The sequence below is a fragment of the Podarcis gaigeae genome (genome assembly GCF_964106915.1).
Source record: "Podarcis gaigeae genome assembly, chromosome: 17".
Taxonomy (NCBI): domain Eukaryota; kingdom Metazoa; phylum Chordata; class Lepidosauria; order Squamata; family Lacertidae; genus Podarcis; species Podarcis gaigeae.
The window spans coordinates 30,833,024-30,854,860 of NC_139694.1; the positions used below are offsets into that span (position 1 = coordinate 30,833,024).

General features: G+C 45.3%; 1 protein-coding gene across 2 annotated transcripts in view; it reads left to right on the forward strand.

Annotated features, from left to right (window-relative positions):
- The window catches only part of LOC310834590 (alpha-2-macroglobulin-like protein 1), a 49,686-nt gene that overhangs the window by 23,128 nt on the left and 4,721 nt on the right, over positions 1–21,837 (forward strand). The window contains exons 15-33 of one of the 2 annotated variants that reach the window (XM_083718353.1): positions 1,554–1,699; positions 3,777–3,923; positions 4,506–4,670; positions 7,281–7,371; positions 7,717–7,873; positions 9,126–9,351; positions 10,312–10,438; positions 10,958–11,079; positions 11,420–11,471; positions 11,842–11,925; positions 12,479–12,655; positions 13,502–13,583; positions 13,691–13,847; positions 15,503–15,571; positions 18,034–18,196; positions 18,811–18,971; positions 19,677–19,892; positions 21,077–21,198; positions 21,387–21,477. In XM_083718353.1, coding sequence (XP_083574479.1) covers positions 1,554–1,699; positions 3,777–3,923; positions 4,506–4,670; positions 7,281–7,371; positions 7,717–7,873; positions 9,126–9,351; positions 10,312–10,438; positions 10,958–11,079; positions 11,420–11,471; positions 11,842–11,925; positions 12,479–12,655; positions 13,502–13,583; positions 13,691–13,847; positions 15,503–15,571; positions 18,034–18,196; positions 18,811–18,971; positions 19,677–19,892; positions 21,077–21,198; positions 21,387–21,477 — 2,555 coding nt within the window. The remainder of the gene's footprint in view (positions 1–1,553; positions 1,700–3,776; positions 3,924–4,505; positions 4,671–7,280; positions 7,372–7,716; positions 7,874–9,125; positions 9,352–10,311; positions 10,439–10,957; positions 11,080–11,419; positions 11,472–11,841; positions 11,926–12,478; positions 12,656–13,501; positions 13,584–13,690; positions 13,848–15,502; positions 15,572–18,033; positions 18,197–18,810; positions 18,972–19,676; positions 19,893–21,076; positions 21,199–21,386; positions 21,478–21,837) is intronic. The other variant, XM_083718354.1, reaches the window with a different exon arrangement.

Sequence of the window (21,837 nt, forward strand, 5' to 3'; positions counted from 1 at the left end):
GTTATTATTTATTCAATTTCAAACCACCTTTCAAACAGGCCATTTCAGATCTTGCAAGGCAACCTATAATAAGAGCAGAATAAAATAATAACACCATGCTAAAAATACTATAAAATTTCAAATTAAGGTATCATATCAGAAACAAACATTGCCGGCAGCATGAGATCTAGTAAAACAATAGCACAAAACATGGTGCCTAAAAGTTTAATTCTGAACTGAGTCCTAATGTTCTGCTTTCTTCTTTGGCCCATTACAATTATACAGCAGAAGATCTGAACTGACATGAAAAATCCCAGATAATCTCCCTATTTTAATTGTCCCTCCGTGTGTGTGTGTGTGTGTGTTTACATATCATAAAAAGGTAAGGTTGTCATCATGCAGCAGTTTGCTTGGCTTCCAATAGGTGGCATTGCAAACTGCAGTGTGATCACAGCCTTCTGAGAGCTGCTGAGCGATCTTAGCAGCTTTGGAGTGTGAGAAGAGGAAACAGAGGCGGGAGACAGAAGTGGGCATTCCAGGGGCGCTGGAACAGCTCTAAAGGTAATAGGAAGGGGTGGTTTGGCAAGCTCTCAAAAGAGGGGGTGGGTGGATGTTGCAAGGTATAGAGGAGGGGTTGGTAGTTTTGGTGTTGTGTGAGGAGAGGAAGTGTGTTTGGCAAGGTGTAAGAGGCAGTAGGTTTGGTGAGAGGGTTGGGGTTTGGTGCAGAGTTGGTGAGTGAAGCGACACAAGCAGGGGTGCAGCCCCAGCTTGGAGAGCATGTACAGTGCTAGACATAACTTCCTGACACTGAGCAGAATTAAACCTTAGGAGCGATTCCTGAGGTTTTTCACTTGGCAAAGATCTCATTCTAAAGGTTTTGTTTTTAAGCAGTTGTGGGTTAAACCACAGAGCCTAGGACTTGCCGATCAGAAGGTCAGCGGTTCGAATCCCTGTGACAGGGTGAGCTCCCATTGCTCGGTCCCTGCTCCTGCCAAGCTAGCAGTTCGAAAGCACGTCAAAGTGCAAGTAGATAAATAGGTACCACTCTGGCGGGAAGGTAAACGGTGCTTCCGTGCGCTGCTCTGGTTCGCCAGAAGCGGCTTAGTCATGCTGGCCACATGACCTGGAAGCTGTACGCCGGCTCCCTCGGCCAGTAAAGCGATATGAGCACCGCAAGCCCAGAGTCGATCACGACTGGACCTAATGGTCAGGGGTCCCTTTACCTTTACTATCAGATCCACAGTCAGTGTCTTCAGGTAAGGTGAATTACCAAAGTGGACTGCTAGGCGGACCTAAACAGATGGAAACGGATTTATTTTAGAACTCACCACGTGGTGCAGAACGGAATTTCTTCTTGGCAATAAACCAGTTATTAGGTTGAAGACATGAGGATTGGAATACTCCTGCAATGCGCAGGTGGGCTGGCTGTGTTTGGGGTGGGTCTCCTTGTTTTTCTTAGCTTTACCACCATCTGGTAGAAGTGAGATTCACAGGGATATTTTTTCTCATGCTGTAAGACATGGTTGCTCTCCTTCTCTTTCCTTTCCCACTATTCTCCCTTCCCCCTGACCCAGCTCTGAAAGGAACCTTCTCCCTCACCTTGTCTACGAGCTCTGACCTGGCACCCACAGTCAGGCTTCTGCTGTACGCTGTGTTTCTGGATGGCGAAGTGGCAGCTGACGTGGATAATTTCAGAATAGAGAAGTGCTTCAAACACAAGGTTAGTACATATAGTTCCTGGGACAGCTAAGTGGCGCACAGGGCAAGAAGGGAGCACATATTATACATATAGATTCAGGTAGGTAGCCGTGTTGGTCTGACGCAGTCAAAATATATTTTTAAAAATTAAAAAATTGTCCAGTAGCACCTTAGAGACCAACTAAGTTTGTTCTTTGTATAAGCTTTCATGTGCATGCACACTTCTTCAGATGCCAAGGACAAACTTAATTGGTCTCTAAGGTGCTACTGGACATTTTTTTAATTTTTTATATATATTATGCATATGTGTGGCTCAAGGCAGATGGGCTGAAAGTTCTATGATAGAGCCATCACTCTCCATATTTGCACCCATTTTGCTTTCTCACTAGGATGGTTTAAATCACACACACACACATTGGCAAGCATTAAAATAGTGTGTGTAGCATGGGGGGCATGGCTATACTGCAGTGCTTTGCTAGTCCTGCTCAGCCTGACCTGAGCATTGTCCATCGCTGTGCCTGGAGAGAGCAGCGTAAGATGGGGGAAAGAGCAGGAGAGTACCAGGAGCCGCAAACTCAGCTGCTGCCACCTTCTCTCCAGTCCACTCCAGTGTGGTGTAGTGGTTAAGAGCGGTAGACTCGTAATCTGGTGAACGGGGTTTGCGTCTCCGCTCCTCCACATGCTGCTGCTGGGTGACCTTGGGCTAGTCCCACTTCTCTGAAGTCTCTCAGCCCCACTCACCTCACAGAGTGTTTGTTGTGGGGGAGGAAGGGAAAGGAGAATGTGAGCCGCTTTGAGATGCCTTCGGGTAGTGATAAAGCAGGATATCAAATCCAAACTCTTCTCTTCTTCTTCTCTTTCACTCCTATCCTTGACCTGCTCCATTCTGGTCAACAATGGCCACTTTTGTTGCTCTGCCTCTATTGTTAGCTCATTCTCTGAGCATCCAGCTACTGCTTTGCCACTGTAAGAAAGAAGGAAAGGAATACACTGGGGTGGTGTTTGCAAGGTGGATTCCAAGTAGGAAATGCACAGAGTTCTGTGAGATACAGTGTTTAAAAATAAAGCAAGCAATGTATGTGGGACAATCCTGCAGTACACTGAAGCATTGCTTTATGTACAGTGGTACCTCAGGTTAAGTACTTAATTCATTCCAGAGGTCCGTACTTAACCTGAAACTGTTCTTAACCTGAAGCACCACTTTAGCTAATGGGGCCTCCCACTGCTGCCGCGCCGCCAGAGCACAATTTCTGTTCTCATCCTGAAGCAAAGTTCTTAACCTGAAGCACTATTTCTGGGTTAGCGGAGTCTGTAACCTGAAGCGTATGTAACCTGAGGTACCACTGTATTTTAAGCACTGACAAAATGAACAAGGATTGTTCCGCACTTCGGTTCCCAGACATGGTAAAACTTACAATCTCTGGATTTCTGTAAATATTAACTTCACACACACACACACACACACACACACACACACACACACTTCCTAAATTAAGTACAGCCATACCTTGGTTTTCGAACAGCTTAGTTCTTGAACGTTTTGGCACCCGAACGTCGCAAACCCAAAAGTGACTATTCCGGTTGGCGAACTATTTTTGGAAGCCGAACATCCAGTGGGGCTTCTTTGGCTTCTGATTGGCTGCAGGAGTTTCCGGAATGGATTCCATTTGACTTCCAAGATACGACTGTAATGCTGTTGACCGTGGTTAGGCTGGGTTTCACTGGAGTTGAAGACATAGGGTAACACATAATCACCAGCAACGTTATAGATCACCCCTCTGAAATAATAGTGTGTTTCACACCTGAATAAATAGCACTGTAATTATGGTGAAAATTAAAAGTAAAAAAAACCTAGTGGGGAAAATAGTGGGGAAACATAAATGCAAAGGAATGCAGTGTTCACAGTAAACATCATCTAGATCAGTCAGTGCAACCTGCTGCCCTCCAAATGCCTGGGGCTGATGTGAGCTGTAGTCAAAAACATCTGGAAGGAGGGCACCAGGCTGATCTAGATTCTATATAAAAACTCTCTCTTTGGTGTTCTAAATTATTGCTTTTCAGTTCAGGTTTTCCATCTGAAAATCTGTCTCCAACCACAGGTGACTCTGGGCTTCTCTGAGACAGAGGAACTTCCAGGAGCAAAGGTCAACCTGCAAATCGAAGCCGCCCCTGGTGCACTGTGCTCTCTCCGTGCTGTGGACAAAAGTGTCGCGCTGAAGGGAAATGCAACACTGACCCCAGAGGAAGTAAGACAGCTCATCCTTCCCACTTAGGCTCAATCAATTCTACTATTAGTGCCTCTGATAAGGCCTGATAAGTTTTGATGGATGCAACAATGGAATACTAAATGGTTTAGTTTTTGTAAAATATGCAGGGATTTATGATATGCAAAATGATCAATAGAAAGAGAAGAAGGGAAGTCATTAATATTTTAAGATTGTTTAAATGAGTTTTTTAAATTGTAAAACAGAAATTTAATAAAAATTACATTTAAAAAATAATAATAATTCTACAATTATTAATTCCAGTATTATTCCTCCTCTACCATTGACCTAAAAAAGGAGGCAGGCTACATTATAGTACAGGAAGAACACTTGTCAACTCAAATACAATTTTGTGGAGATAAGTTCCTCTGTAGTTAATGGGGTACCAGAATGAATATAAACACAGCAGATACCACATCTTAATCCCAAGAATGAAATTAAATGGGCGTGACCTGGAGTAAGATGGAATGAAATTCAAGGTTATGCATTTTGGGATAAAAAATGTTCATATCAACTGTGGGACTTGGGTCAGCTCAAACTCAATCCAGAAATCTCTGTTTTCAGGTGTATCAACATATTGAGTCTAGTCTGATTGGCTCCAGAGGGTTTTACTTTGACCTGGAAGACTTTGAGCCATATCCTTGTCTACCTTCTGAGGGTCCAAAGACAAAACGGTCCATTATGGCCCCCTGGTTCCAAACCCAGGCTGATGCCTACAGCCTGTTCAAAGTGAGTACCATCTGTTCCTAATCCAGTCTTCTCTGAAACCTCCTTTGATTTGGATTGTCAATGGCATACATTCTGATGGTTCCCAGGATCATTAAATAAGGAGGAGCTTCCAAGGTTTGTCCTGTGATTTACAGCTCATGGTTTTTCTGGGACTGTTAAACTACGAGCCCAAATTCAGATGCCACACTAAACCAATCTATAGATAAGCTCAGCGCAGCAACAACTGAGGAGCAAAGAGAACTCAGTGAGTCAGGAACTCTCTAAAGCTTGCATTTTGCAGTTATGTCATATAATCTGGATGCCATATAATTGTAACAGAGACAGAGATGGTTGAGGCTAGTGCATCATCTTGTCATGTTGCTTGAAAGCATGTTGTTTGTCTTGCTTTCTGCTTGTGCATGCTGAGAATGTAGATAGTTTCCTTGAAGGGATGAAGCCTACCAGCTGATCCTTGCCCTTCTTGGCTAGTGAAATCTGCCAGACCTGGGCAGGGATGTGGACTTCAGACGTCCTCCTGAAGATTTATTTCCAGTCTGGCTTCAGACTCAGTTTTGGAACTGAAAAGGACTTTTCCTGCTTCTCTTGGATCTTTCAGCAGCTTTCAGTACTATCAACCATGGTATCCTTCTGGACCACTTGTCCAGTCTACAGCAGCTCCAATTCTTCTTGGAGAATTGGTCTCAGAAAATGGCGTTGGCTGATTTCCATTCCAATGGGATTTCTTGGGGTTCTGTTCTATTGCCCAAGCTTATCAGTATCCACATGAGAAGTCATTTGGAGGTTTGGGCTGAAGTGTCATTAATATGTAGATGGAACCCAGTTTCCACCTGCTTGTCCCAGGAGGGCTGTTGAAATTATGAATCAGTGTTTGGAGACTGTACAAGGTTGGAAAAGCGTAAACAATTGGAACTTAATCTTGACGAGACTAAAGTGCTGTTGGTGCTACTTGGGAAAGCTTATATGATGGTGTTGGCCAGGGATGCCTTATTACCAGCCTCATCTGTTATGCTAGCTGTAACCCTATTTGGAGAGCACCAAATTTACAATTGTTGTCCATGCACTAGTGACTTCTAGGCTAGACAAGTGCAGTGGACTCTTATTTTGAGGATGGTTTAGAAACCTCAACTATGGCAGAATGCAACCGCCTGACTACTAGTTGAGGCTGAGTGGCTGAATATTGTGCCACTAAGGCAGGGGTAGGCAACCTAAGGCCCGTGAGCCGGATGCGGCCCAATCGCCTTCTCAATCCGGCCCACGGATCAGCGTGTTTTTACATGAGTTTTTACATGAGTAGAATGTGTCCTTTTATTTAAAATGTATCTCTGGGTTATTTGTGAGGCCTGCCTGGTGTTTTTACATGAGCAGAATGTGTGCTTTTATTTAAAATGCATCTCTGGGTTATTTGTGGGCCATAGGAATTCGTTCATTCCCCCCCCCCAAAAAAAAATAGTCTGGCCCACCACATGGTCTGAGGGACGGTGGACCGGCCCACGGCTGAAAAAGGTTGGTGACCCCTGCACTAAGGCATTTACAGGCCAAGTTCAAAGTCCTGGTTATAACCTTAAAACCCATTAATGGTTGAGGACCAGGTTCTCTTAAGGACTGCCTGCACCTGTTACAATCTGCCCATACAAGATCCTATTTGGAGATTTCTTGAGTTGCCAGTCTGTGCAAATAATTAGGGTGATGGACACACACAACAGGGCCTTTTCAGAAGTGGCTCCACAATTATGGAATATGTTTCTAAGTGAGATCAGGCAAGCATTAAGGCCCATTGCTCATTTTTAATGGGCCTTAATGACCCTTTTTATCATGAATTTGGGAAGCTAATCTGGATTATCAGTGTTGGCTGTTGTGGTGATGGTTGTTTTAGAGCTAGATGAGCTATTTTGTTGGTTTGTATGTTCGCAGGATAGAATTGGATGTTTTAATTTTTCAACTGCCTTTCCTGTTGGATTTTATGAATTTGAGAGGCAGCTTGCCTGAAAAGTGGTCTATAGGCCATTCAAATAAAAAATAAATAAATTGTGTTCCACAAAGAACAAGGGGGGGGGGGGACATGATACAATGCACATGAAGTGGGAAGCATAACACACCAGTGTGTTTCTGTGAAATGTGTGCCCGTGTGTGCCTATAAATCTGGAGCTACATTTTGTAGTCTTAAAAGAGGCTTCTGTTTTGTGGTCTATATGTGCATTCTTGTAACGGGGGAATATAAAGTAGTGACCTAAAAATGTCAATTTCAGAGTCTTCAGAGAAATCGTTTTCTTTTAGGCAAAGATACGAAGCCAACAGGGCCAAAAATATTGCCTAGCTGATCTTGATGAGAGCCAAATGAGCTTTCAGATAAACCTCAACTCCTCCTCTATTTCCCTTGATTGACACCTGAGCAGAGATCAATGTTGTAACACAACGTAATATGCAGCATGTGTCTCAAATCATTTTTGTGGAATTGTGGGTCAAACCTTGTACACATCCATTATTGGAATGCAGAGCATTTTGCAATGATTTCCATGCCAGAGATTCAAATGACCTTGCCTCATAGAATTTTTCTTTCATTTCATGTTGCTCTCATATGCCACCACTCACTTTTCTCTTTGATTTTTACAGCAATTAAATATGAAAGTTATAACCAACACCAAAATTAAGAAGCCAGTGTCCTGTAGATTGCCAGAAATGGCACCTGTTCGCTATAGCTTAGGTGAGAATCACAATCATAATTTGACAGTTTCTCAACTGGAGCCTCCCTTTGGCAGGGTGGGATATAACAAGACTCATCCTTTTTATCTACCTTTCCTTTTATTGAACCCTTGGCTAGAGACAGATCATGCTTTTAAAGATCTGTATAGGTTTTTGAAGCATTGCAGAAGCACAAGCATGCCAAATCTGTGAACAGAAATAATTATGGGAGCAATTTGCAAATATTTATCATGGGAAATGATTGCCCTATTATATTACCTTCAGATTCCAGGATGGGGTGGATTTCCATTCCCAGTTCTCTCCTGCTTGACCATCTTTGATTTCTGCTTCTTTGATTTCTGCAAAGAAATAGGAGTAGGTGGCGTTGCACCGGCTGTGCCTAATGTTGCTTCCAGGAGTGAAGTGGTGCCTGAGGCTTTTTCTTCGGTCCCCGGGAAAGCAGAGGAAGCCAAACCCAGGACGTACTTTCCAGAGACTTGGGTCTGGGCTCTGGTCCCTGTCAAGTAAGTAAAACTCTGCTGGGGAGGGAACCAAATGCCATGTGGGAACAGGAAGTATCTTGCTTGGCCATCACTCATTTAGCGCTCACCTTTTGCTCCATGCTTCCCCGGCACAGGCACACAATCTAAAGCCTTTGCTTTTGTTTGGTTTTGTTGCTCTGGACCTTTTCCCACCAAAAACTCGGTCTTTAAAGTTGAAGTGCAAGAAACATCTATTGGGGTTTTCTGAGGCTTGATGTTTGCTCCAATTTGACATTTTGCTCTTCTTCTTCTTCTTCCACTCAGCTGGCATTATCTTAAGGCTGTATTTTGTATTGTAGATTGGCGTTTTATATAATAATTTCAAAAATGCATCTTTCTAATGTTTCTCTGAAAGCCTGCCCAGTGGCAGAAGTTTATGCTTATATCACTTACGAACCAGAGGTGTGCATTTGTAATTTTGTGGGGCTCGGATGGTGTCATTATACTGCTCATTATCATGCAGTATATACTTGCTCTACGGGAGCACAGGGGGCGGCGGGGGGAACTCTAGTAAAGTGGAAAATTCCACAAAAATAGGCAACTATTCTGTTCTTCCCACTGATTGCAAGTTTGTACCAACAGCAGGGGGGGCATGGGTGGCGCTGTGGGTTAAACCACAGAGCCTAGGACTTGCCGATCAGAAGGTCGGTGGTTTGAATCCCTGCAACGGGATGAGTTCCCGTTGCTCGGTCTCAGCTCCTGCCAACCTAGCAGTTCGAAAGCATGTCAAACTGCAAGTAGATAAATAGGTACCGCTCCGGCAGGAAGGTAAACGGCGTTTCTGTGCGCTGCTCTGGTTCGCCAGAAACGGCTTAGTCATGCTGGCCACATGACCTGGAAGCTGTACACTGGCTGCCTCGGCCAATAAAGCGAGATGAGCGCTGCAACCCCAGAGTCGGTCACGACTGGACCTAATGGTCAGGGGTCCCTTTACCAACAGCGGGAGCGCAGACCTCTCTGTAATATATCCTGAAGAAGGTTCCTCTTTTGTTGAGGCCCACAACATTTTCATAAACACCAATGGCAGAGAGTATAAATTCTTATACTGCCATCTCCAAATTCCTCTATTCTAACTGAGACCTAGCACAGAACTAGAGGCTTGGTTAAACTCATACTTGGAGGTGTGCTCCTCTGACCAAACAAACTTATATTCTGGTGATATTGGTTTTGCCTTAGCAGTGAACGACTATATTTTCTTGTCACTGAGGGAGTGACCTGTCTTCCTGTTCTTCAGCGAGGAGGGGAAAGCAACTTACCCGGTCACGGCTCCAGACACGATCACGGAGTGGAACGCTGATGCCTTCTGTGTGGCCGACATTGGCTTCGGACTCGCCCGGCAAGCCAAGTTCCGGGTCTTCCAGCCATTTTTTGTGGATATGAGCCTGCCGTATTCTGTGGTCCGTGGGGAGACCTTGCTGCTAAAGTCCACTGTCTTCAATTACATGAAGGAATGTATCCAGGTTAGTGTCCATTGAGAACAAGCAAACAAGCTTCCCTTATATGTGTATCCAGAAAGAAAGAGGTGGAGGGAACCCCCCAAGATAGAGATGGAGGCTGGGGGGCTGGACCTCACCAGGGCCTTGCCCTTCCTACACCTGCACTCACCTGTCTCTCCCAAGGGACAGGTCAGTACTTTTCCCTCCTCCCCCCACCACTCTGCGTTCAGTGTTGAGGGGACAGCTTGCATTTCTTGCTGTGGGTGAAGAAGCAGAAGCTCCACAGAAGTATGGACAACAGGAAGCACAAGGCAGCCCCATCCCCTTCATGGCAGAAGAGGTCCATAGAGCACATTCCCTCCTCGCCCCCCAGTCCTGGGAACCTGCAGTTTTCCTCCCACAGCCACCCCTGAGTGTGCTTTAAAGGTGTGGTGTGGGCACAGCCCCATATGCAACACAGCCTTATTGCTGCAAGAGGCCAGAAGAGGCCAGAAAGCCACCCAGTCTGATCTGCTGCCAAGGCCTAGGGATGCCCATCTGCTGCCCCCTTCCTCTTCCCCACAACCGCAATTCAGGCCACCAGCTGAAGAGCTTCATGAGGGGCTCACAGAGCAACAGCCATGAGGGGTTTGTGTGAGGAAGCCAAGCCACACACTCATAATCCTGAGGGTTTTTGCAAATGGCTTAGAGGTCTTCCTATAAACTTTGTTGAGTGAATAAATCTCGCCAGTCTGATCTGGGGTGGCATTCCTCACATGTTAATATGGTGCCCCTGAAGCACGAGGAGACCCCACTCACTGAGGTCTTACTGGAAACAGTCTATGCCCTACTCAGCTTCCCAATGTGGGGCACCCTAGGCATGGGGGTCTGGATCTCACTCCTAGCATAGGGCCACCTCCTGTGCTTCTTCTCTGAATGTTTGCCCCTTGCTTTGGACTCACTGCGCTGCCTGCTTCACGAGGGTCATTTTGCTGCATCTCCCAGGTGAGAGTGAAGCTGCTGGAGTCGCAGGAGGTGGACGTGAAGCCATGCCCGGCCTGCCAGTTCAGCACCTGCCTCTGTGCTGAGGAGGCCCACACCTTCTCCTGGAACGTGACGGCGACTCAGCTGGGTGAGGTTGAGGCGCCTGAGTGGGTGGGAGGAGACTTGCGGCTGCCAAGGGTCCCTCTGTTTCTTCCCCAAAGACCTTGTCATCTGAGGACACTTGACAGAACCAACAGATTCTTCTGTTTGGAAGCCAAGCAGGCATTAAGTGGAATATGGAAAGTAATAAAAATGCCCCCTGCTGAATGTACTATGGGTTTGTTTCCTCCCCATCCAAGATGGCGTCCCTCCACAATTTCTGCTAATGGCAGCTGTGCATCAGGGCAGATTTGGGGACTAGGCTACAAAGGAGAGGTTGGGGGTCCATCTCCATTCAAGAACCCTCTATAATAATAATAATAATTTATTATTTATACCCCGCCCATCTGGCTGGGCTTCCCCAGCCACTCTGGGCGGCTTCCAATAAAAATATTAAAATACTGTACTACATTACTATACTCCGACCTCTGTCCCTTACATCAGCCTCTTCCCCTCCCTGAGCTCCTGGCACTTATCATGGGTCTGTGCCAATTTTGCCTTTCTCTAGGGCACGTCAATCTCTCGATCACCGCCGAGGCAGAGGAGACACATGATCTGTGTGGCAATAAGATTTCCACCACACCTCCGCGAGGCCGGTCAGACACAGTGGTCAAATCCCTGCTGGTCAAGGTCAGTGTCTATGTGGCCTTCAGCCCCTGGTGTCCAACTTTGGCTCACAGCTATCAAGTGGCAGCAACTGATTCAGAACTCTGGGTCTCCCCTAAACAGGTTTTTTTGAGGGGGGAATTGTATTCATTGGGTGCTGGGCAGGAGAGGGCCTTTGGATTTTTGCACAACCTCCCTGTTTCCATCTCTAAGGCGATGTCAGCCAGGGGCTGTGATCAGTTGGAAGGCCTGGCAATTGCGAGAGCTCTTACACAGAGCAGGGGAAAGGCAGAGAAGGGAGAAGGAGATTATTCCCCTGAGAGAGCAGCCCCACTCACCCTCCCATTCTCTTTTCCTCCCACAGCCAGAAGGCGTCCTTGAAGAAGAGACCCACAATGCCTTCCTCTGCTCTTCAGGTGTGCTTAGGCTGCATCCCTGCTCAGGGCAGCTTGGCTTGTGATGGGGCCCCAGAGAACACAAGTTGGAGAGAAGACGAAGTGTTGCTCTGCTTGTCATTGGGCTGGAGACGTGTCTCTTCCCTAGGGCAGTAGCGGGATGCAAAAGAGACCCAAGACACACACTCTGTCTCTCTGCTTGCCAAGGGGAGAAGGGATGGGATGCAGAGGGGGCAGAACGACAGCTGAGAAAACAGAGTGGCTAAAAACAGACTCACTGAGCTAGCAAGCTCCTAGTCCCATCTTCGCTGCGTGCAAGTCCAACTGCAGATTATGACCACTTGGTTAGTGTATTCAACTGCATTAATTCCTGTTCTTCATCTCCTTTCAGGGGACCCAGTTCATGATGAGGTTTCTCTAAAGCTGCCTGAAGCTGTTGTGGAGGACTCTGGCCGAGCTACCGTCTCCTGCATTGGTGAGGAAATTTGCCCCCACATTCCTGCCCCATCTCTGGCCACATGAGAGATGAGAGTCCATTACAGATATTCAAACCATGCAGAACAAAGATGGATAAGAGAGAGAGGCAGCCTGGGGGGGTGGCTCTGTCCTGTGCACATTCCTTTAGTGTCAGAGGAGAGCCAGCACAATCAGGAATCCCGGGGTCTTGATCATAATCTCCACATGTTTAAATAAAAGTGCATAGTGTTGGAGGAGAGCCTGTTGTCTCCACATGCACGTTAAACAAAAGTAATGTCCCCCACACAACTTCCAAGGCAAAAGCATGCTTTAAAGGATACTCCAGATCAGATGCCCATGTTGATGCCTGACAAGGCCTTGGATGCATGGGGACTTCTTGACAAGTCTGGCCGTGCAGATGCTGGGCTTATCCAAGCAGATTTTACTGGACATATTTCTCTGAATTTTAGGTCGCAGGTTGCTAGCAGAGAGGAGATTTTTTCCTAGAGTCTCTTCAGGAGTTTGGGGAAAGTGCTCACAATGTTTTCTTCCATCGTTTTGTCAACATCCAGGAGACATTATGGGTGCTGCGCTAGAAAACATAGACCAGCTACTTCAAATGCCCTTTGGCTGTGGTGAGCAGAACATGGTAAAATTTGTTCCCAACATCTTTGTCCTCCAATACCTGGAGAAAACGAACCAAGTGACTCCTGAGATCAAAGAGAAGGCAATAGAATACATGAAGAGTGGTGAGTAGAGCATTTCTCTGTCACAAAAATGAGGAGAGGGCTGGCATGGACTGTGCAGATAGCAAAGGGATGGAATAGCGGTGCTATTTTTCTAGAAAAAGCCCCATGTATACCAGCTGTTAATTGCAAGGATAGGATACAAATGAGAGCCACTGTGATGTAGCATTTAGAGTGCTGGTCTATGTGCCTCTCCTTGTTTACTGTGCCTTCTGGCAGTTTCCTCACTGTGAGAAGTGAGGTTACAGGGAACCAAGCAGAGGGCCTTCTCGGTAGTGGCGCCCGTCCTGTGGAACGCCCTCCCATCAGATGTCAAGGAAATAAACAACTGCAGTGGTACCTTGGTTCTCAAACTTAATCTGTTCCGGGAGTCTGTTTGACCCCCAAAACAGTTCAAAAACCAAGGCATGGCTTCCGATTGGCTGAAGGAACTTCCTGCACTCAATCGGAAGCCGCGTCGGACATTCAGCTTCCGAAAAACGTTTGCAAACCGGAACATTCACTTCTGGGTTTGCGACGTTCAGGAGCCGATTCATTTGGGAGCCAAGCCATTTAAATAACAAGGTACCACTGTATCTGACTTTTAGAAGACATCAGTAGGCAGTCCTCTTTAGGGAAGTTTTTAATAACTGATGTTTTATTGCGTTTTTAATATTCTGTTTGGAGCTGCCCAGAGTGGCTGGGGAAACCTAGCAAAATGGGCGGGGTAGAAATAATAAAATTATTATTATTATTATTATTATTATTATTATTATTATTATTATTATTACTCACTGCATCCAGCAAACCAGCCTCATTAAATTGCACATTCCCAAACTAATAGTACTGATTCTTCCCGGTTTCCTGTAGGGTACCAACGTGAGTTGCTCTACAAACATGACGATGGCTCCTACAGTGCTTTTGGGAAGAGCGATGCTGAAGGCAATACCTGGTGAGTAAGCTGAGCTGGTGCCAGTTGGGCAAAGGTGTGGCTGTTGCTTTGAGTGGGTCTGAGACTGGAGCTGATTCTCCTCCTCCGCTTTCTCTCCCGCTCTGCAGGCTGACAGCTTTTGTGGTTAAGGCCTTGGGCCATGCAAATGCCTATATCTCTGTTGATGAGAAGCACATTCAGGAGGCTGTAGGCTGGCTGGGGAAGCACCAACTTCCCAGCGGCTGCTTTGAAAGTGTGGGGAGGCTCTTCAACAATGCCCTCAAGGTAAGAGCACTGTGAATTATGATAACAGCATCATACTGTTACAAAAGTTTGGTTCCTCCTCTCTGCTGAGCAGTAGCAAACCTACAGGGGGTTCCAGGGCTTGTGATCCTTTGGAGAATTGAGACGTGTCAAAGACTCTCGTGGCTTTAAGAAATATGGTTTATCCACCTACTTCCACTTTTTGTCTGCATGGAAGGAGACCAGATCTTACAGTATGGTCACTTCAAGAGGGGCTTGTTCTCCACAGCAGTGCAGCCATGGAGTCCAAGACATCTCCCCAAGCCAGCCTCCCCAAAATGGACCCCACTCTTTCTTCTTCCCAGAACACCCTGATAAAAACTCTCTTTTCCTGTCACCTCACACCCAGTTACCCTAGCAACCTTCCAAACCCCCAGTCTCTGTTCACACCTCAGGGCAAGAGGGGGGCAGTTCTCTTGCATTGCCAATGGCTCTCAATGGTCCTGATCTGTTTCTTAATGGCCCTGGCTTGGTCTGGTCATATTGCACAAGCTAGCTCAGGGATTCCTCTGATGCCCTGTGTATGAAGCTTCTTGAACATGCTGCTAAAGCCATGACAGATATTCATGGTAAAAAGGTAAAAGGTCAAGGTCAAGGACCCCAGGACGGTTAAGTCCAGTCAAAGGCAACTATGGGGGTTGCGGCACTCATCTCACTTTCAGGCCAAGGGAGCCAGAGTTTGTCCACAGACAGCTTTCTGGGTCATGTGGCCAGCATGACTAAACTGCCTCTGGTGCAACGGAGCACTGGGATGGAAACCAGAGCACACAGAAACACCGTTTACCTTCCCGCCACAGCGGTACCTATTTATCTACTTGCACTGGAGTGCTTTCAAACTGCTAGGTTGGCAGGAGCAGGGACCGAGCAACGGGAGCTCACCCCCTCGCAGGGATTCGAACCACCGACCTTCTGATCTGCAAGCCCTAGGCTCTGTGGTTTAACCTGTGTTGTTTTTACTTGGAGTAAAAATCTCTGTACACCTGAAACAGGAAGCTGATATAAGCCCATAAATCCGTCCCCAGGTTAGACCATGCTGGTGCTCTCTTAATAAAGGGGTCCTGAGGAGCAATCGTTAGCAATGCTCCTGTTGCCTTTTGTCTTGAGAAGTGCTGCCTGTCTTGGGAGCTGCCTGTCCTCTCTCAGCATTCTTCCAAGGTCAGCAGCGGAGGCTGAGGGTCACTCCCACCCTGCAATTGCGTTTCTCCGTCAGGCAGAATCTCTGGTGCAGAAGAAGGCAGCTTGCTATTTCCTTCCTGCGAAACAGCAGTAGCTGATGAACAACCGATGCCCAATATGTTTCTGGTGCTTTTGTCAGATTAACAGAAAGAACACAAATTATAATGAATGTAGTTCTGCAAGATCTCTCTCCTGCTTCCTGTGCTGCATGACCGATTCCTCCTGACTCAGGAATGTTTTGGCCACTCCTTGTATAAACTTTCTTGGGGCGTGGGCGATACCTTGAAATTACCTTTCCTGACATTTAAGGTGGGAGTTTCACACAGACAGGAGTGAATCACGTTGGTGCTTATAAGTGACGCTTAAAATAGTCATATACTCAAGGCCTGATCATTGTTTTCCAAACTGTGAGGAAATGGCTCTCATAGTCCTCTGGCTTGACTTCTCTCTTCCATTCTTAGGGCGGTGTGGATGATGACTTCTCACTAACAGCTTACATTGCTGCCTCATTGCTGGAACTGGGCAAGAATGTAAGTCCCCACAGAATTCTGGACCTTCCTCATTAGTCCTTTGTTAACCCAGGATCCAAAGGATGAACTTTATAAACAAGGAATAGACGTGTTTACTGGAATAGACACATGGGCTGTGTGCACATTCAAAGGACATTTCCCACCTCAAAGAATTCTGGGCCCTGTAGTTTGTTAAGGGTTGCTGGGAATTCTAACTCTTTGAGGGATAGAGTTAGAATTGCCCAGATTTCTTCAAGGAAAAGAATGCGCTTTGAGTGTGCTTTAAAGATATTTATACATGCCACCCCAATCTCCATGCAGCAAGAGATTCCTGGGATTCAAGCACTTGCCCAGAGGTCAGATTCCTTGGAATGAAGGTCAGCGGGGACTGTCTTTAGGATATACAGTTCTTTTTACCTATATATACAACCTGAGCATAGGATGGAGGAGCATTAACACCCCAAAATATATTGCTTCTACATTAGTGTGAGCTTTGGAAGCAGCACAGAGCAAGCATGTCTGTGTGTGTCCATTTCTAGCAACTCGCACAGATCTCTCTGGTTGCTGGTTGGCTGCTCCTGCATGCCAGTCAGGTCGCTGATTCACTTCCACCTGGAGCTGGATTGGGTGGCTCCTGCGGACCAATCAGTCTCTCTGTTTAGGGAAGCTTTTAATGTTTAATAGGTTATTGTATATTAGTGTTTTATTGGAAGCTGCCCAGAGTGGGGTATAAATAAATTATTATTATTATTAAATTATTATTATTATTATTATTATTATTATTATTATTATTATTATTATTATTATTTTGTCCTTGAAATATACTCATGCTCTTTATTCAGCTCATAGTAGCAATGAATGAAACTTTCCCCAAAACGTCTAGCTTTATATACATTATTTATACAATGGGCCCTGCGTGATTGGCTAATTCCGAGCTGCTCCTGTAGACCAATCAGGATGTGGATTCACCTCCTCCAGAAGCCTGATTGGCTGCTCCTGCAGGCCAGTCAGGTCGCTTATTTACTTCCACCTGGAGCTGGATTGGATGGCTCCTGCGAACTAATCAGACTGCTGTATTCTAGATCCTATTGTTCTAGGATTCAGCTCAGTACATAACAGTCCTCCTACTTAGCAGTTAGGTGAGGGGCAGGGAAGGGCAAGGAATTCTACGCCACAGAGCAACTTATTTTATTATGCTCCTCATGGTGATAAGCTAGTCAGCCAAAGCCATTAGTTGAACAAAGGAATTGGTTTGGCAAGCTTGCTGCCATGCATTCTACCATAACAGATACAGGATTCCGAAAATTGGAAGGGACTCAGGGCATCATCCGGACTGACACCCCACCCTCCACCCCCGCAACTCATAACAGTATGTTGTGCACACTTTGCAACTGAAGCCATCAATGCAACTGAAGTGATTCATCCATTTCCTGGCATTTAGGCAGTTGAGTGAGCATTGAAAGCCCTTAACATGCTAAACCAGGCTTCCTCAACCACGGCCCTCCAGATGTTTTGAGACTACAATTCCCAACATCCCTGACCACTGGTCCTGCTAGTTAGGGATCATGGGACTTGTAGGCCAGAAACATCTGGAGGGTTGAGGTTGAGGAAGCCTGTGCTAAACCATGGGTAGGCAAATCCAGGGGCTGGATCTGGCCCAATCACCTAAATCCAGCCTGCGGACTGTCCGGGAATCAGAGTGGTTTTACATGAGCAGAATTTAAAATGCATCTCTGGGTTATTTGTGGGGCCTGCCTGTTGTTTTTACATGCATAGAATGTGTGCTTTTATTTAAAATTGCATCTCTGGGTTATCTGTGGGGCATAGGAATCTGTTCATATTTTTTTTCCAAAATATACTCCGGCCCCCACAAAGTCTGAGGGACAGTGGATAGGCCCCATGCTGAAAAAGTTTGCTGACCCCTGTGCTAAACCATGTTTATTTTGTTAACTGAATTTGATTACATTTTGAGAAGGCTATGCCGAAAACTTGAAAATTAGAGGCTGGTTTGTTGGGTGACCTTAAGCAAGAGGCCTTCATGCTCTACAATCACCCCAGTTTATTTCTCTGCTTCGTATGAATGTTAAAGGTTCAGGAGCATGCCTGACTGGGGAATTTCAGGTCAATAGGAAAGAAAAATGTGCACCACTTGTCAGCTTGTTGGGTTTAAGCAATTTCTTGCTCAGCGTCCTGAAGCTTACCTCTCCAACACTGCCAACATTCAATCAGCCTGTTTAACAATTTTCTGACTATAAACTGTGGCTCTATAATATAATATAGCATTATGTGGATTTTTCTGCTGCCATATCATCATAATGTCTTGGGGCGACTAACAGCAATTAATTTCCCTATATTTTATGCAATTCATTTACATAAAATGTGGTAATATAAAGCCTGCCCCCTCATATAGGATATTATGAAATCATATCCAAGCTGCAAGCTAATTGAGTCATTTTATTTTTTAAAAAAAAATTGCTTTAAAGGATACCATGGTAGAGAATGCCTTAGCGTGCCTTAAGAAGAACTTAAGTTCTGCAGAGAGCAGCTATTCCAAGGCTTTGCTAGCTTATGTCTTCACTTTGGCTGAAGACACAGAGATACGGCATCAACTCTTAACAGCCTTAGATGAACAGGCTGAAAAAACAGGTAGGAGGGATTATTTCATTCAGTACAATCTTTGTTCTGGAGGTTGCTGTTTTGCAAGCCTGGTTTCTGGGCTTCCTTTTCCGATGCCCCATTCAGAATATTAGCCCTTTCCTCTGAAGGTGCTATGGGATAACCAGCCTCATAAAAACAACATGCTTAAGTCTAATTAATGCATGAAGGAGTTAATACCATAGAGTAAGCTGTCCTGCCAGGCTTAGTGAGACTACTTCCCCTTACCTTGGGAGGAAATAGGTAATCAAGCCTTTTCACTCCAGTCTATCTGAGAAGCTCAGCTTGTGAAGAGGTTTGAGCTGATCGCTCCAACTCAGCTGCATGGCTCTCACAAGCCACTCTTGAGTTCCTATATTCTGAGCACTTCACTTGCTGCCTTTCCCGTCTAAACATATACATATGTCAATTCATGTCTTTTTCAATCTCTGTGAAATAAGAAAATAAACCCTCCAGAATTATCAGGGTCTTTGGATTCTCAGGAATAATGGAGAAGGATTTAGGTTATTATGGAGCCGTAGAGCTGGCTTACTTTTATGTTCTACTTCATTCTTCATTATGTTACAGAACGATATTCTACTTCATTCTTTCCTCCTCCTTTGTAGATGGGGCCATATCCCTCTCAGATGTAGAGACAACAGCCTACTTTCTCTTGAGTTACCTCTCCAAACCAGAGGTGTCCACCGATGAAATCAAATATGCCTCCCAGATTGTGCGTTCCCTCACCAAAGCACAGAATCCATACGGAGGCTTTTCTTCCACACAGGTAAGAGGCAAGATCTTTCCTCTATAGAAAGGGGAGGCATCTCAGACAAGGAGAGCTCCTCTTTGTCGAGTACATTTTGGTGTTTCCATGTGAATAACACAAATATATTCTGGCAGCAGAGGCTTGTCACATTTAATTGAAGGACTTGAATTTGCCTCGGCTAATGCAATCAGTATTGGTGACAATTTTTGTTTTAAAATGTTTATTTATTTGTTGAAATTATTGAACATGATACTAAGTGGACCACATAAAGTAAAGTGTCATGGGATGCAATAAATGAATAAGGGAACTGGTTAAATTTTAATCTTTCGGCAAATCATACTATTATATGCCTTGTGTCAAAATGGGCCACAAAATCATGGTGTGGAATGAAGACCCATAAAAATATATGAAGAAGGATAGCATTTGGAACACTGTGGAAAAGGGAGATGTAATATTTAAGAGAGGCATGTTGCATAATTCAGCACAGGACTGTTCCATGCAGATATGCATGTGAGGATGTGTAGTCACATATCTAAATAATCAATAACTGTGCCTGTTTATAATCTCCCTGCACATTCATTCATTGCAAACAGCTACGCTTGCATATGCATGAGAATGATTGCTACACGTTGCCAAAATTCCCAGTAATGGGTGATTTATCTGATGGTTTTAAAGAAGAATCTTGCACCTACCACACCCAAGATGACGGTTTGCTTTCCCCAGGACACAGTGGTTGCCCTGCAAGCTTTACCCAAGTACGCAGCCTTGACCTATCGTGAAACAGGCGATGTGAAGGTCCTGGTGAAATCCAGTGGGGGTTTCCAGCATGAATTCCATGTGGACAAGCAGAACCGGCTGGTGTTGCAACAGGCCCCTCTCGCAGAGGTTCCTGGTCAATACAAGCTGGAGGTGTCGGGGGACGGCTGTGCTTATGTGCAGGTAATCTCACGGAAATCAGAGGGGATGAGTAGCTATGAAAATAAAGGAGTTTCATCAAAATTCTACTCGATATTGATCCAGAGCAGAACTCCAACATATAGTTAGCAGGGTAAAAATTTAAACACGTTGTGGGATTCCCACCCCCCAAAAATAGACCAGAGGCAATTACCGTATTTTTTGCACCATAACACTCACTTTTTCCCTCCTAGAAAGTAAGGGGAAATGTCTGTGCGTGTTATGGAGCGAATGCTTGCGGGTGGCGGGGGGGGGGATCTGCTGTAGTCGTGAGCAGAGGATCCATGGTTCCCCTTCCTTCCCTCCTCCATGGTTACAAAGCATGGATCCACATGGATCCTCAGAATTTTTGCATTTGGCTACTCCAAACTCACTGTCAGATCACATGTCTGTGGCCACACCATGAACCACAAAAATCATATATCCACTATTTCGTTTAGAATATTTTTTTTCCTTGTTTTCCTCCTCTAAAAACTACGTGCGTGTTATGGTCTGGTGCGTGTTATAGAGCGAAAAATACGGTATATTTCATCCAGCAGAGCTTTACTGCCACTGAAGGCGAATGAGCATAATGGTCAGAAATCCAATACATCCAGGATTGGCACTGTTCATAAGAAATCCAGTTGCAGCAGACTTCACTTAAACTTACAATAACTTATAATAAGACCAAAACTCAACACTATATACAGAACACCACACCAGGAGGAAGAGAGATTGAAAGAGAAAGTGAAACCCAGGCTCCTTCTGGCCTTGCTTTTATAGTCAGCGTTACCTTTCAGAAAGAGAGAAGAGAACCAGTTTAAGCCAGCTGTACTCAGCTTCTCTGAAGGAATAACCCAAACATCATGAACCTTCTGCTTGTATCTTTCACACAGAGAAACTTCCAGAACCCTCTTGAATTAATTAGAATAGGAAAGATCTCTACACATCAGAGCAATACTTTCTGTACTAAAAAATGCAAACTGTCAAGGATGATATGTATGTTTCATGTGCATGCAATCCCCACATCTCTATGCAAATATACCACCCCTAGATCTGTCCACTGTGCTTTTTAAGATTGCAGGGATGAAAAGTTTTTTTCTCCACAATGTAGTACAGTACTTGCTTGATATTATTGCTACAAGGTAACAGGAGCTGGGAATAAAAACATTCTTTTTTTCTCCACCTAGACTACCCTTCGATTTAACTACTCACCTGAACAGACCAATGTTTTTGCTTTGAGTGTGGAGACATCGCCAAAGGAATGCAACCAGGTTTCCAGGAAATTTTTCGACATCCATCTACAAGTGAGGTATGGAATTTTACCCCGGTTGGTTCCTGAGCTCAGAGAAAGACAGGGAGAAGCAGCCTGTAAGGCTTTAGTGGCATGAAAAATTGCACCCAGCTCCCTTAGGAAGCTGTTAAGAAATGCTAGCCATTGAGCCTCATCTCTCCCTGGCTTGCTTTCTTTACTGAAACTTGACTCGTTTCCTCCGATAGCTACACAGGTCAACGGAAGACAAGCAACATGGCCCTGATAGAAGTGAACTTGGTATCAGGATACATACCTCTCAAGAAGTCTGTGAAGAAGGTGAGAAAGTCTTCTGAATCTCCATCGTCTGTCCTTCCTCAGTGTATGCAAGATGCATTTGTTAGTGCCCATATAAATTGTACACTTGTAATGATCTGTTAGGGGATATGGGTGGCGCTGTGGGTTAAACCACAGAGCCTAGGAATTGCCGATCAGAAGGTTGGCGGTTCGATTCCCCTTGATGGGTTGAGCTCCCGTTGCTCGGTCCCTGCTCCTGCCAACCTAGCAGTTCAAAATCACGTCAAAGTGCAAGTAAATAAATAGGTACCGCTCTGGCGGGAAGGTAAATGGCGTTTCCATGCGCTGCTCTGGTGCGCCAGAAGCGGCTTAGTCATGCTGGCCACATGACCTGGAAGCTGT